This window comes from Zootermopsis nevadensis, unplaced genomic scaffold (assembly GCF_977971745.1).
Source record: "Zootermopsis nevadensis isolate Lab colony 2312 unplaced genomic scaffold, Znev_1.0 Znev_ptg000011l, whole genome shotgun sequence".
Classification (NCBI taxonomy): Eukaryota; Metazoa; Arthropoda; class Insecta; order Blattodea; family Termopsidae; genus Zootermopsis; species Zootermopsis nevadensis.
In genome coordinates this window covers 14,664,223-14,680,449 of record NW_028259143.1, presented here as the reverse complement: position 1 = coordinate 14,680,449, position 16,227 = coordinate 14,664,223, and the positions used below count along the sequence as shown (strand labels likewise).

The 16,227-nt window shown below is 42.5% G+C and overlaps 1 protein-coding gene across 7 annotated transcripts in view; it reads left to right on the top strand.

Moving 5' to 3' along the window:
* The window catches only part of Pkc53E (Protein C kinase 53E), a 275,095-nt gene that overhangs the window by 173,024 nt on the left and 85,844 nt on the right, over positions 1-16,227 (top strand). For all 7 annotated transcript variants that reach the window (XM_087346884.1, XM_087346883.1, XM_087346880.1 and 4 more), the window contains one exon: positions 1,698-1,851. In XM_087346884.1, the coding sequence (XP_087203010.1) occupies positions 1,698-1,851 (154 nt within the window). The remainder of the gene's footprint in view (positions 1-1,697; positions 1,852-16,227) is intronic.

Sequence of the window (16,227 nt, the reverse complement as noted above, 5' to 3'; positions counted from 1 at the left end):
CATGTGTTCTGATGGGTACAGCTTTAAGATTACCTCACAGCGGCACAGCGATTTAATCTAGAATATTATCGCAACACCCGCAGAACACAGAACAGGAGAAAATCCCTGCTAGGAATTCGATATACGCGCATGCGCAAGATTTCGCGGTGAGTGACGACCGATCCTAAAAGCATTCGTTCCACAACCACTGAACGAACAACAGACGACAGGCTTTCATGTGTTCTGATGGGTACAGCTTTAAGATTACCTAACAGAGGCACAGCGATTTAATCTAGAATATTATCGCAACACCCGCAGAACACAGAACAGGAGAAAATCCCTGCTAGGAATTCGATATACGCGCATGCGCAAGATTTCGCGGTGAGTGACGACCGATCCTAAAAGCATTCGTTCCACAACCACTGAACGAACAACAGACGACAGGCTTTCATGTGTTCTGATGGGTACAGCTTTAAGATTACCTAACAGAGGCACAGCGATTTAATCTAGAATATTATCGCAACACCCGCAGAACACAGACCAGGAGAGAATCCCTGCTAGGAATTCGATATACGCGCATGCGCAAGATTTCGCGGTGAGTGACGACCGATCCTAAAAGCATTCGTTCCACAACCACTGAACGAACAACAGACGACAGGCTTTCATGTGTTCTGATGGGTACAGCTTTAAGATTACCTAACAGAGGCACAGCGATTGAATCTAGAATATTATCGCAACACCCACAGAACACATTAAAAGTGCGCTCACTACACGCTACTCTTAACTGCTTGATGTTTTCAGTCTGTGTAGTAGCGTAAAACTCTGACGTATCTCACTTCCCACCAATAGCAGCCCTCTTGTCGACTTGTTAGTAAACATTCCCCCTAACCGACCAGAAACGACTTCCACCAGCAGGGTTTTTCTCGTGATCTGTGGACAGTAGATCTTATATGAGGTCACACGTGACGCACCGCGTTATCATCCAGACACCTCGGTAAATGTTGTGAATGTTTTTGACGTAAATACGTCTATATTTTAGGGTCAGTGTCATTCGGCAAAAAGAGGAACGAAAAAGTGTAACTGCATTGTTATGTTACCTTGGAAACGTCAATTGTTTACTCGGCATTGTTGTTACCTATAAAACATTTCATTACATTACCTTACCTTACCGCCACGGTGGTCTAGAAGTTAGAACGCTGGCCTTGTAATCCTGGGGGTCTCGGGTTCGATTCCCGGCTGTGCCCGAATTTATAACTTGTGTTGGGCAACGCCGGGGTCTAGGTAACACGGAGTTTTCCTCCGGGGGCTTCCCCGGTTTCTCCGTGGCATCCCATTCACACACAGAAGAAGGCAATGGCAAACCACTTCTGGATCATCTGCCAAGAACGTATATGAACAGGTCCCAGTCCGAGAAAAGGATGGAAGGATCCTGTTCATATGGACCTGTCGTCAGACAGAACACTAAATAATAATAATAACCTTACATTACATTACATTCAGCTACCACAGACCCATCTTAAGCGTAACTAATTCAAGTTAAATAAGCAAAGTCTTAATCAAACTTTACTCAATTGTAAAGCATGTATAAAGGAAATATTTAGAATAAAGCCAATATATAAACTTCCTTTCCGTAGGGACGTATTTACGTCAAATTCTCCGGAACCGTGGATCCACTGACAACTTTTTAAATGAAGGAATCGAATTTGTTCTTCTTGCAGTCCGGCAAGGCAGGAATATGATTCCAATGGATCCGAACGGATCTTCAGATCCGTATGTGAAACTGAAGCTGATCCCCGATTCGGACAACGTGAAGAAGAAAACGAAGACCATCCGGTCGTCGCTGAACCCCGTCTGGAATGAGACCCTCACGTTGTAAGTACCGCTGATGTTATCTCCTGTTCAGATTTATGAATTGTTTCAGTGTCTGGTCAAACATGGTACGACACTTTCGCAAGAGCCCCTGGAGTGAAATTATGTAATTTTATTACATTTATGATTTTACGTTCCGATTTTAATATTATCCTCGTACTTACAAATGTTGTTCCACTCATGTTTTTCGACAAAGGTATTGTATATAAACTTCTAAAATTACAAATTTCAACACACTTGTCTCTTTCGTCCGTTGTTTAAATTCTTTCTAATGACATATCGAAGACTTGAAAATTGCTGTCTTCTGGGATATTGCTCAGTATGGACTGATGGAATTTCACCTATGCTTTATAGCAGTGGTATTTAACCTTTTTTGTTCGCGTACCCCCAGATATAATTTCTCTTCAACTTTATACCCCCAAAGTCGTTGGTGTATAATTCAAGTTATACATAGTATATAATCTACATCTAAAATAAATTAAATAAATTACATTACTGATTATTCAGTGTTTATCATAAAATAATATATATTTTTTTAAATTTCACGTACCCCCTAAGATGTCTTCGCGTACCCCCGGGGGTAAAATAAAACCCCCCCCAGATATAATTTCTCTTCAACTTTGTACCCCCAAAGTTGTTGATATATAATTCAAGTTATAAATAGTATATAATCTACATCTGAAATAAATTAAATAAATTACATTACTAATTATTCAGTGTTTATCATAAAATAATATTTTTTTTAAATTTCACGTACCCCCTAAGATGTCTTTGCGTACCCCCGGGGGTAAAATAAAACCCCCCAGATATAATTTTTCTTCAACTTTGTACCCCCAAAGTCGTTGGTGTATAATTCAAGTTATACATAGTATATAATCTACATCTAAAGTAAATTAAATAAATTACATTACTGATTATTCAGTGTTTATCATAAAATAATATATATTTTTTTAAATTTCACGTACCCCCTAAGATGTCTTCGCGTACCCCCGGGGGTAAAATAAAACCCCCCCCAGATATAATTTCTCTTCAACTTTGTACCCCCAAAGTTGTTGATATATAATTCAAGTTATAAATAGTATATAATCTACATCTGAAATAAATTAAATAAATTACATTACTAATTATTCAGTGTTTATCATAAAATAATATTTTTTTTAAATTTCACGTACCCCCTAAGATGTCTTTGCGTACCCCCGGGGGTAAAATAAAACCCCCCAGATATAATTTTTCTTCAACTTTGTACCCCCAAAGTCGTTGGTGTATAATTCAAGTTATACATAGTATATAATCTACATCTAAAGTAAATTAAATAAATTACATTACTGATTATTCAGTGTTTATCATAAAATAATATATATTTTTTTAAATTTCACGTACCCCCTAAGATGTCTTCGCGTACCCCCGGGGGTAAAATAAAACCCCCCCCAGATATAATTTCTCTTCAACTTTGTACCCCCAAAGTTGTTGATATATAATTCAAGTTATAAATAGTATATAATCTACATCTGAAATAAATTAAATAAATTACATTACTAATTATTCAGTGTTTATCATAAAATAATATTTTTTTTAAATTTCACGTACCCCCTAAGATGTCTTTGCGTACCCCCGGGGGTAAAATAAAACCCCCCAGATATAATTTTTCTTCAACTTTGTACCCCCAAAGTCGTTGGTGTATAATTCAAGTTATACATAGTATATAATCTACATCTAAAGTAAATTAAATAAATTACATTACTGATTATTCAGTGTTTATCGTAAAATGATATTTTTCTTTTTAAATATCACGTACCCCCTAAGATGTCTTCGCGTACCCCCGGGGGTACGCGTACCCCAGGTTGAATAACACTGCTTTAGAGGAGCCATCGAGCTGATGATGGGGGCAGTAAGTACCTCTGAAACACCGGCCAACTTGTAGCAGAAGAAAGCCTTCTCATACTCGGCACGATGAGAACATGAATGTGGCAGAGAATTCTCAACAGGAAACGTTTCTTATTAAAGAATTCTAACAAGGGATTTATCTTTCGTCGACCACTTGCAGTAATAGTTCAAAATGTCGATATGTTGCCCTCTTTTCTAGAGAAAGACGAAATATGTTCGATGTTTTCACGTCGTCCTTTTTCTGCAATGAAGTTTCAGGGTCGCAACTTCACAGTTTAAATGCATCCTGTGGGCTGCACTGAGTGACGTGCAGTAGCTTACACCAACACGCTTTTTTTTTTTTAAGAGGAAACCTTGTTACGCTGTCCATAAGACACGTGACGCCGTTTTATATACGCAGTATCGTTCAACTTTCGACTGTCATCTGTCAAAGGATTCAGCACTGCGAACTTCTCGGTTAAAGATAAAACAAGTGACTGTCAGAAGTGTTTACTTGTTTTATAAAATGTCGTAGTGCTTGACGGAACAGTGAGATGTGAGGTTCTCATAGCGGGAGCGAGTATGAAAATGTCTGGTATACGTTTACCGGCGTCTGATGACTACATGACGTAACAGTCCAGAAGGTATTTGTCTTCATTGACGGAGCAGACTTCCATTCACTGCCTCGTGAATTATTCAACAGAAGAACAACGTTTGATAATAAAGTACTACATAGTTTGTTACAATTCCTAAATCATACTGTGTTCAGCCCCAAACAGGAAGTGATGCAACGTGACGTCATAATTCTAATAATTTCCTTGTATTCATCCGCTTGTGGCTTTTGTCTGTCTTCCATTAATTACAATCAAAGACACCAACATGTTTGCATAATCTGAAGAAAACGTGGATTAATGCTGATGACCTCCCTGAGTCGTATGACGAATTCTGACGAAATCATGGAGCGGAAGGAGGACGTAGCTTTGCTAAAGGTGAATTTAAGGTTATGTTTGTGAGTTCTAATCGCGAAATCTGCACATTTGTTTCTTTTAGTGATTATGTTGTGTCCGCACAAATAACTGATTAAATTTGTGCACACGTTTATTATTAACTACGTGTGTGAAAAGGACCCTGTAGAATTCATTCCAAAAACTATTGAAAATGGATGCAGATCTTAATATTCAGAAGAGAATGTGTAATGTTTGCTTCTGTGTAAAGAGCACGCAGTCTGCTAATGAGAGCGAGGAGTAGTCATCCGTGTTATCATTCAGTTGGCAACGATGAATTTGTGATTGACCATCGAGCTAGTGTGGTATTCAGAATCGCTTTCTTTCCCCAGTGATGGGGCGGAGACCGCCTGTCCCACTCTACATGTACCGGGTTCTTTGCGCTCAGATTTCTTATTAAGGCTGTGACCGGGATGTTCTTTTGTTAAATCTTATGTGGTACCGCCTGATTCGACTTCTAATGGTTCAGTGAAGTGTTTTCTTCGCGGTACGGTCTGGATTCGTAAATATTATGAAGACGAGCTTCGGCTTCAAAGGGTTAACCAGCTGATTTTCGTAATGGTGAGGTGTAGTGTTTTCTTCGCGGTACGGACTGAATTCATAAATAATATTCAGACGATCTTCGGCTTCAAAGGGTTAAACGTTTAGATACTAATAACGTCTATGACGAAAGGGGAATCTCCTTGCGAGGTTTCATCAAGGTCTGCAGCGGTTATTTGAAAGCCAATAATTAATAAAAGTATTTATTCTTATTTGTCCCACAACAGCAGCCATTTCATTGTTTTATCTTGTGTTTTATTTGTTCAAACGTGTCGATTTTCAGTAAAGTAAAAACAGAAATATACGAAAATACGTAAGCGTTATAATTGCTTCAACCTCAGGATATGAAATTTTTGAGAGGAAAATCCGCGTTCAGTTATGAATTCTTCAGTCGTAGTTTATTTAACAGTCGCATGTTTTTGAGCGACGAATGTGCTGCTAGTGAGTAAATAGTGAGAGGAAGGAAACAGTGGTAAAGGAGCTGTCGTATTAACCGCAGCTGTCCTATAAACGCAGTTCAGTCCAAGGTCTGTATGTAGTGCGCATGCGCACAATCACTTGCGAAGTCTAGGCCTTCTCGCCCTGTACGCTGAGGACTAGAGACTAGATTGAACTCGTTTTCAGACAACGATAAAATATCCGAGTATTCCTTATGCTTTCTACGCTTAAATCTGACGTTTCCAGAAGACCGCTCGTGTAAGATGCATTCTTTGCAAATGTCGAATTCTAAATGTCTGAGCTACCCTCAACCATCTCAGCCTCATGCATCCCAGCGCAATCAGTGTACGATATTATAACCTAATCCAACTAAACTTCCCTGATCTAACACAACCTGTCTGAAACTAACCGCAACTACCCTGACCTTCAGTAAGACTCGTACCACCGCCGCTGTTGGGACTCGGCCCTACAAGGGGGGGGGGGGGGCTGTGCCCCATCCAGTGTACGCCATTGTCGTAAAGTCTTACCAGTTTTATTCAAATCCGTCCAAAGGCCCCCCACTAGTCGAATCAAGGCCACTGGCATGCGCAAAACCCATGCGCCTTCTACTTTCACCTCGTATATATCCGCAAAGGAGCACACACACACACACACACACACACACACACACCCCCTGCTCCGAGGCGGGCGCCGTGCATCCCAAAAAGTGCGTTACTGTCCGTTCGATTCCATCATCACTTTCGGTATGTATTTGAACAGTTTATGAATCGTTTTGTTTTTGTAAATAATTGGAGTTGTTACTGAAGGAACCGATGTGCTATTCGATTCCTGGCAGACAACCAAGATGGACGTAAACTGGACATTTGGCCATCAACCCTGTTTAAGGAGATGGCTGAAGACTGGGGTTTTACATTTTTGTAGCCTTCTTAATGTAAGCTTGTCATTAAGACGCTAAAATTTCGTGGAGTACTGACTGGCGCCTGTGGACGTGAGGGGAAATTTCCGTGAGCAGTATCTCGCCCCTTTCCGTATGTCATTTGTGCATTGGACTTGGCAGGGCAGATTGTAATGGCTAACCAATGAGTTTTAATTAATGTAATGACTGTGGGTTTTAACCATTTGGGCGAGGAAATTTTCACCAGGAGAGAATGAATATCGTGAAAGTGAGCAATCCCATTTCCAATTTAGATACTTAAATTTCCACAATTAAATTAACACAAAGCCCGCAATCGGCCACGATCCTGATCTAACTCCATCTATTTACCATCCTCACAGCCCACCTCCATAATATCCATCTTGATAGTATCCTACCTCCTTCTTGGTCTGTTCAGTGGTCGTTTTCCAGAAGTATTCCGTACTAAAATCCTGTATGCACCCCTTTCCTCCTCCCCCATGCGTGTCACATGGCCAGCCCATCGGAGCCTCCAAGATTTCACTGTCCTCACTATGCAAGGTGACCTGTACAATTCACGCAACTCCTCGGTATGCAATATTCTAAATTCCCCCACTTACTTCATCCCTCCTAGGTCCAAACATCATCCTGAGCACCTTACTTCATTTACTTAACACGCGCCGAAGATAATTTTGAACAAATTGAGCAGCTTCTCGCTGAACGTTGTCATAACCACAAGAGCATTGGTCTGCTCCGAACACTGGACGCACTGTTGTGAAGAATGTATCGCATTACGTGCGCCACTTGTTTTTTCCCACAAAGGATTGCGAAATGTGCGCGCGCACAGAAGAACTGACCGGTAAATAATTCACTGGTGCACAGTAGACCGTGGTCAGATTGTGCGGCATTTCCGTTACTCTCTTGCAAGCAACAGGAGCTGCTCTCTGTCTCTCTCTGAGACATGTTCGTAAGTGTGAATACAAACTGGGGTTTCGCAAGATAACTACTCTAGAGCTCGAGCCTGGCATTTGCAGAGTTTTTACCGAGCAAGAAACTTGGTCGAAGGAGTATAAGGCTAGGGATCCAGTGGCGCGACTAGCGGCTAGTCGCACCTGTGGGTCCCTAGCCTAAGATGGGCTGGCCATGCAGCGCCATTTTGAAATCAGAAATGCGTTCAAAATTGTTGTTTGGGAAACTGAGAGACCACTCGGAAGACCAAGGCATAAATGGATTCTGTTTATCTGGCTGAAGATGGCAGTCGTGGTGTGTTGTTGTGAACACGGCAATGAACCTTTTGGTATCATAGAAGGCGGGGAATCTCGTGAACAGCCTAGCGTGTTGTTAACTTCTCAACAATCACTTTGTTTTGTGGAGTTGTTTTCTTAATTAAGAAACTAGGTCGAATTGATTAAGTGCATATGAGAATAAACTCACGCCATAGAATGGAGTCCATCTTAACTGATAAAGAAATCCCCAAAATTTTATAAAAACCGAAGGATTATTTTCGTGTACACACTAGCTTGTCTCTGGCCGCTATCCTGACAGTTGAATTCATTCTCCCTTCAACGCTTCTATTCCTGTGCAGGCCAGAAGTCACCATAAGTTTCCAGCGCATTTAGCTAGAGCAGGTAACTGATTCTCCTTCACTTTCTTTCTCCCTGGACACTGATAGCCCGAGGGATCCACGCAGTGGGCGAGGATTACATCGTCCGACCCACAGTGACTTCCGCGCGCAAACTACATCAACGAGATGAGCTGAAACCGGTTTAGCAAGTTGTCGTATAGATCATGTATTGTGTTTGAAGCCCGAGTATTTCCACAGTCCTTTATTTTATATTCCATGGCAATTTACGAACCATGTTTATAGGAACTTGAAAACTGACAAAGGTGTTGTGACGCGATGTTGGTTCGTAGGCAGATACCAGCGTTCGGCGAATCTTACTGCCTTCTTCAGGGTTGGAGATGGAGGCAGTATGTTCCTCCAAGACGCTGGTGTCTACGATCTGGAAGAATATCATCGACGTCTTCTCTGCCGTGAGAACCTCAAACGTCACATTTCAATTTGTTAACTAAGTGTTGAGAGACAGCCGAGAATGTCTCGCGCCAAAGATGGCGTCAAACGTTTTATCCATTGGCGATTTCTCACTTACAAGTCAGGTCGTGCGGTAAATTTTTCGTACATTCTTAGACCATTCCGAAGCCGTGTTTTAAAATATGTGTTTGGACACTTCCAATACGGCTGGGGTGCTAAATTTCGATTTAATACGAGGTAGCTGCTGTGCCATGCCTGACACTCGAAGTGATTTGAAGAAAGAAAAATTACATTTTCACTGCGGAGAGTCTGAAGATTTCTGTCTTCTGGGTTTTTGCACCGCGTAGTCTGGTAGAAATTTACAGACGTTTCAGAGGTCCTTGTGATGAACTCGTCGCTCTTGATGATGGAGGACGGACGCCACTCAATGAAGAAGTACCAGGGCTGTTTGAAGATGTCTCTAGCTGTGGGGCAGACGTTGTGGTTTATGCACGACGGCGCTAGAGTGCGCTGTGGGGAAGATGTCCGCTTCGATCGCCGGAATAATTCTGCTGTATTTTCTACTGTGGGGGACACCTGAAGGAGCACGTCTACACAGTCCCTCCGGAGAGTATCGAAGATCTCGTGGCGAGACTTCAAGCAGCTATGATAACGGTCGACGCTAAATTATTAAGGCGTGTTCGGAGGCCACTTCGAAGACGTGTTTTAACTACGATGCGCCCATGGTTTGATAATTTGATGATAAGTTTGCGCTGTACGTGCTTGACATAACAATCAGTGTTTGGGGCTCCAAGTATTGCCAAAATGTGATGGCAGTTGAGGGAGCGTTTCTTTTGAACGCATTCAGTACCTGATTCGTCGATGTCAGGCATGGAGAGGGCTCTTACCTGAGCAGAACACGGGCACAGTATTTGATTATTTTAAATATGTTATAGCAAGAAATGAAGAAGTGTGCACCGGGTACTGGTTGGGAACCCTGAGTGGAAGAGACCTCTGGGGAGACCTAGACGTAGATGGGAGGATAATCTCAGGCGGGATCTATGGGAGATAGGAGTTGAAGGAGACTGGATTTTGTTGGCCCAGGACAGGGTCCGGTGGAGGGCTTTGGTTAATTCGGTGATGAACCTTCGGGTTCGGTAAGCCATCTAGTTAGTTAGTTAGTTAGTTATAGCAAGAAATGTGCCATTGGGAAGGTCCTTATGGTGATGTCCATTCTGCGTACGAAGTCGCTTTTACAGAATAAAAAAGTTGAAATGCCAGTGCGTTGTTTTTGGAACATGTTGTACAGTCACACCTCCTTGCATCAAAGGTTGATTGTCCGGGTGAGGTCCTTGTTTACCTCGCCACTCAAACATTGGGGAATCAGGTACATTACGACCACCAGACGAAAGCCCCTTCTACGCGTTTACATCGGAATTCAACTGGAATGAAATGAACAATGGCTGAATTAATTTCTTTGTGTTCTGTTAAATGGTCACTGTGTACAGGATGAGGCAGAATTCATAAATAAATGTACGGTAGTCGACGACGGTTTATTTAACACTTTAATACCCAGTGGTAAATATATGTACCACCTGCTTTACACGGTTAATAACTCTGCGTTTTGTATGTATGGTTTTCGTATTGTTCTCAGTGTAAACATGGATTATTTCCTTAAACAGCGTCAACCAGTTGACATTTGTAATGGTAAAGTTTTGTGTTTTCTTCGCGGTACGGACTGATTTATTAAATAATATTTAGGCGAGCTTCGGCTTCGACACAGGTTTTCCTTGGTTTTCCTCTGTCTTCAAGCAAATGCTGAGATGGTTCCCAAGTTCCAAGTTGCCACTGCAAGCTTCTCATGCAGCCCTCCCGATTTAAATTAATAAAAATTTACCACCCCTTAACGCCGTCAAAATTTACCCCCCCCCTCCCCTAAGTAGGAACTTCTAAATTATGTATTAAACTTCCAAATTAATAGTCTCAGCTTTCTCTAATACAAAATTTCAAAATTCCGTCTTTTATGCCAATCATCACACTAACGCCTTCACTCTTACTTTATCCTTAACAGAAGGACGAGCGGGCATTGCCTGGGGACCTTCTAGCTATAAGATGCTCTTTCTCCCCCCCCCCCCCCCCCCAGATATCGAAGTGTCTCTCACTTCTCCCCCACCAATTTCCTCTTTCTTTCTCTCTCTCTCTCTCTGTCTCCTTCGGCTTCAAAGGGTTAATGGGAATATAAAAAAGTTGCCCGCCATTATTAATGAATATTACAACAAAATCAGTTATTAAAATAACAGTCGTCACATGTCGTATATCAAGAGTAATGCACACAGTTCATAACACTTTTTATTACGCGCAGTAACATTGCCGCGGAAAAGAGCATTGATTTCTTCAGAAATTCTCTGTTTGAAATTATTTAAGTTGTCCGGGCGTTTTTGAAACATTTCGCTTTTCAGGTAGCCATAACAGAAATCGGAAGCCAACAGATTGGGTGAACGGGCTGGCCAAAATATGTCACCTTAGCGGGAAATTATTCAGTATTCATCACAGTCCTTAAGTGTTCATCGACTGTCGAGTAGTAGGGGAGAACGGGCAAATGACGGTCACTTAAGAGGAAAGCTAGATTAAACGAAACGTTTACGCAAAGTTGAAACTTTATATAAACTGGTATTTAGTCTGAAGGGTCTGGTTCTTAAGTATGCAGTATAAAATACGTTGAACGTAACAAAAATTCTGTAGGAAATGATAACTGAAGACGTAGCTTTGACCGGTATTTCCCATCCTTAGGGGTAATGACGGTCACTGTTTGATCTTCAAGATGTCACTGAAGTAAATAAGATAGTGAGTGAATAAATGTGGTTTCTTGGTAAGTAATAAGCTTATATCTTAGTTTACAATATGTTTACACGTCTAAATAATTTGAACGTATAAATTCTAATGGAATGTTAAGATAGAAGTCTTCAGTAACCTTTTTCATTTTGTATTTCTTCTTTCAAACACAGATAACAAAGATTACCATCCGGAAATTCCCAGCCACTGCATTCTGCATGTGCCCAGATACCACAGCCTGTGCATCTATGCCAGATTCGTCCGTCTTTCGCAACTTTTTCTCAAATTAAACATACGAGGTGCGATCGGAAAGTTTAAAGACTGTGTCAATAGAGGGCGAACCGGATGTAGTACGAGCTTCTGCCGCTAGGGGGTGCGGCCTACATTCATAGTGAATCAGTGTGCCAGCCGGCATCATCGAATTAGCATTTGTTTCTTAGTTACGGGCGTTTTGGTAGTGCATTACACCGACCCTCCTGCGATTTCGGAATGGCGTGTCCATCAAATTTTGCCAAAGACTCGCCAAAACGGCTACGGAAACCTATGAAATGCTAAAGCAAGCATTTGGGGAGTCCGCAATGGGTCGTGCACAAACGTTTGTATGGCATTCACGTTTTAAAAATGGCCGAACCTCTGTCGATGATGACGAGCGTTCTGGACGACCATCTTCGAGCACAACGCCAGAAAATGTTACGAAGATTCGGCAGGCCATTCACGAAGATCGACGTCGTACCATCAACGACTTGTGCGACATTGTTGGGATAGGCTATGGGACCTGTCAGCTGATTCTAAAGGAAGAACTCCACATGCGACGCATCCTGTCTGAGGACCAGAAGCAGAATCGACTTCTCGTTTGTCAGGAGCTCAAAGATCTTGCAAGAACAGAACCCAACTTCCTTTCTAAGCTCCGTGTGACTTCTTCCTCTTCCCAAAGATGAAAATTCAGCTAAAGGGAAGGATATTTGAGACGATAGAAGAGATTCAGGCAGAATCGCAGATGGTGCTTGACAGGCTGACAAAGAAAGATTTCCAGGGATGCTTCCAGGCTTGGCAGCGGCGCTGGGATCGTTGTGTTCACTCCCAGGGGAACTACTTCGAGGGTGATGGATGAATTTAATACCTGAGATAAATGTACGGGTTTTTATAGGCGCAGTCTGTAAACTTTCCGATCGCTCCTCGTATTTCACAATCTGTCATCTTCATTTTCGTCAAGAATATTTTGATCGCTTATGTCGGTGTCCTCTTCTAATGAATTAAAGTCCATCTGTTTCTTCAGATTCTTCCTACAGTGTTTATTTCTCTCTTGGAGGCTTGTTTCCTTATTCTGCTCTCTTGCATTTCTCTTTAATGCCTTGCTTTCTAAAGAACCCTTCATGGGTGTCCCTGTCAGAATATCCGTTTGTCTATGCTTTTTCTACAAGGTTTCCGTGGACCCACCTAGGTAATGGAGATCCATAACCGCCTTTACCCCAAACGCGTAACCTCAAACGAAAGGCGTGTTGCCGTGAACTAGCACATATTTATTCATAATCATCTACGCATTTATAATATCCAACTCTCGCATGTTATGTACACCCAGAAGAAAAATTCATATAATTCAAAGAAAAATCACTCACCTCAGATATTTCAATGTAAAGTATTAGATCACTGGAGCACAAAACAGACAGATGCAACTATCTCGGTAACTGCGCCAGAGGAAAGTGGCGGAATTCGCTGTTGAACTTCACTGAATCAAGCACTAGATGTCAGCACCAGTTTGAATCTTCTATCTGGTACCGTTCGTCAGAAAAATGGCTAACCGCCATTTCCCCATTTTCCCCTATGCGCTGCCCCTCCATCTTGTCGCAGCCAAACAGTGGCAATGTCGGTGTTACGCTCGTGTAACACTGAAGACACGGGGACTCATTTGCCACGTGAACGTATCGGTTAGATGTCATACTGTCCACAGATCACGAGAAAAGTCCTGCTGGGGGAATGTTACTTATCAGCTGGACTAGAGGGCTGCTATTGGTGGGAAGTGAGATACGTCAGAGTTTTACGCTAATACACAGACTGAAAACATCAAGCAGTTAAGAGTAGCGTGTAGTGAGCGCACTTTTAATGTGTTCTGCGGGTGTTGCGATAATATTCTAGATTAAATCGCTCTGCCGCTGTGAGGTAATCTTAAAGCTGTACCCATCAGAACACGTGAAAGCCTGTCGTCTGTTGTTCGTTCAGTGGTTGTGGAACGAATGCTTTTAGGATCGGTCGTCACTCACCGCGAAATCTTGCGCATGCGCGTATATCGAATTCCTAGCAGGGATTTTCTCCTGGTCTGCGGACTGTAGTAACCTCACTGCTAGTTTCATACTCAAAAAATATAAGGACCGATGATACCGAACGCCATATTGTTACTTCCTGACTGTAACGTTATTTTAATGAAATTAGTAAGGATCAGCGCCACTTCAGTGCCACGTAATTTGTTTATTCACACGACCAGACACAAAAAATGAGCTTCATTAGGCATTAACAAGTAACGAATAGCATTTGGATGTTCGTTCACTAAGGTAAGAGATTACTCGTAAAACGCATTTTCGTGAAGAAGAATCGATTATTCGTTGAAGCGATCTGGTTGATATGTTGAGGGCCTCAGAATGTCTGCGTGATACAGCGGCTCGTACACAAAAACCCTTCCAATGTTTTCCGGTGTCCACACAGTTCTGACCCTGCCTCCAGGCCTTTTGTTTGTTGTAGAAGCTGTCGTTCGAAATTTCTCATCCAACTTGTTGATGGCGTTGCAGCCAGGAACCTTTCCATGTCTTCCGCCGTTAAAAAATGCCGTTGCGTTCCTAATACAGAGTCCGTGTTAAAAACAAATGTCTCTGTTGCGAACGCTCGATGCACAGCCGACCACTGACCCATGTTTACTGAAATGGCGTCCCTGTATAACTTTTATTATTGTTATTATTATTAGTGTTCTGTCTGACGACAGATCCATATGAACAGGATCCTTCCATCCTTTTCTCGGACTGGGACCTGTTCATATACGTTCTTGGCAGATGATGCAGAAGTGGTTTGCAATTGCCTTCTTCTGTGTGTGAATGGAGTAATTGGTGGGATGCCACGGAGGAAAACTCCGTGTTGCCTAGACCACGGCCTTGCCCAACACAAGTTATAACTTCGGGCACCGCCGGGAATCGAACCCGAGACCCCAGGATTACAAGGCCAGCGTTCTAACCGCTAGACCACTAAAAGTTGCAGGTCTTTAGTGGGATCTGTGGTTTTTAGTTTATTTAACGATGCTTTCTCAGTAGCTCAGACTGTATAGAGAGAGTATGATAGTGAATAGTGAATTGGAAAGCGTGTGGAAGGAAGCGGTCGTGGCCTAATTTAAAGGACCATCCTGGCTTTTGCCGGGGGGGACTGAGGAAAACCATGAAAAATCCAGTCACGACAGTCGGTCTCCGTGCCGATGTTTGAACCCGGGACCTCCCGAATACGAAGCAGGGTCGGTGTTGTATTTTGTGTGCAAATACTCTCTGGATCTACGAGATTCTCAATTCTCCTGTTGAAACAGAACGGTTGTTAAGTAACCTGACCGCCGTAGAGATCTCTGTTCGTGAGAGGTTTTATCCAGTCTTTGTGAAGTCACCGTGGCCGCCCTCGTTTAGCTGATCTCGTCATCTTCAGCTGGTAGAGTACGTCTTGTGCCACCTGTTGTGTTGTAAGGTCTAAAATATACAGAACGTTGTCAGGGTGTGGTTACACGGAGGTTGATGAGATAGAAGATAAGAAATGATGAATTTGCGAAGTATTTGCCAGAAAACTCGAGGGAACTTAGATGAACACGTAGATTGGATTGAACTGGCTGAGGATAGAGACCAGTGGCAGGCTCTTTTGAACACTGTGATGGTCCTTCGGGTTCCAGGAAATTATTGAATTATTTCACCAGCTGAGCCACTGTCAGTTCTGCAGGCACGCGGAAATTCTCGTTGCGTTTCTGTTCAGGCAGGTACAGATCTCTTCATATGAGCTCGGTATAGATTTTTGCTTGACATTAAAATAAAAGCCACTCCCACGCAGAGAGTGTGTGTCTGTGCGCTCGTGTCTGACCCCTGACCTCTCCACATCCCGCCTACGCCGTGTTTGACATGACCTCTCCCCCACACCCACAGGTGGCATCCATTCTCGGGTTTGCGATTCTATGAACCTGATCGGTCTGCGGGTACGATAATACGACCTTCTTTGAGGACAGAAGATTTTTGTCTCTCACAATCTACACCAATGTTAAGAAGAACGTATTCAGAATAGCAGTTAACAGATATGAAAGCCTCACGCCTTCTGTTTTATAAATCGAGGGAGCTTTTTTTAAAGTTGCTTTTAAAGTTAGTCTTTGGGTTGTGATTCCGTGTGTCTTGACGGCAGAGGCGATGCGTCCTCCAAAACCCTGACAACCAGCTACGAGACACGAGTCGTAAAGGTACAATTTGGCTGCACGCGACAGAGACAAGCGACCGAGGCAGGCGACAGAGACGGGAGACGGACACATCGCAGCTTGTCGCCACACACTTCTGAGGTGACGACCGAGACATGCGGCAAAGTGTTTGTTTTCTTTGTTTTGTTGAGACATGCGTTCACATATTCTGTGAAAAATGAGTACAAAAATGCTTCTAAAAAGGTTAATCGAAGAAGATGATGTGTTGCTGTGTTATTTGTTGCGAAAGAAACAAAGAAAACCTATGAGTTCAATATTCAAAACCAGACGTGAAGAAGGATCTTTCTGTCGGTGGTCAGTGGTCGGTTTTCTGCTACTAATTCTA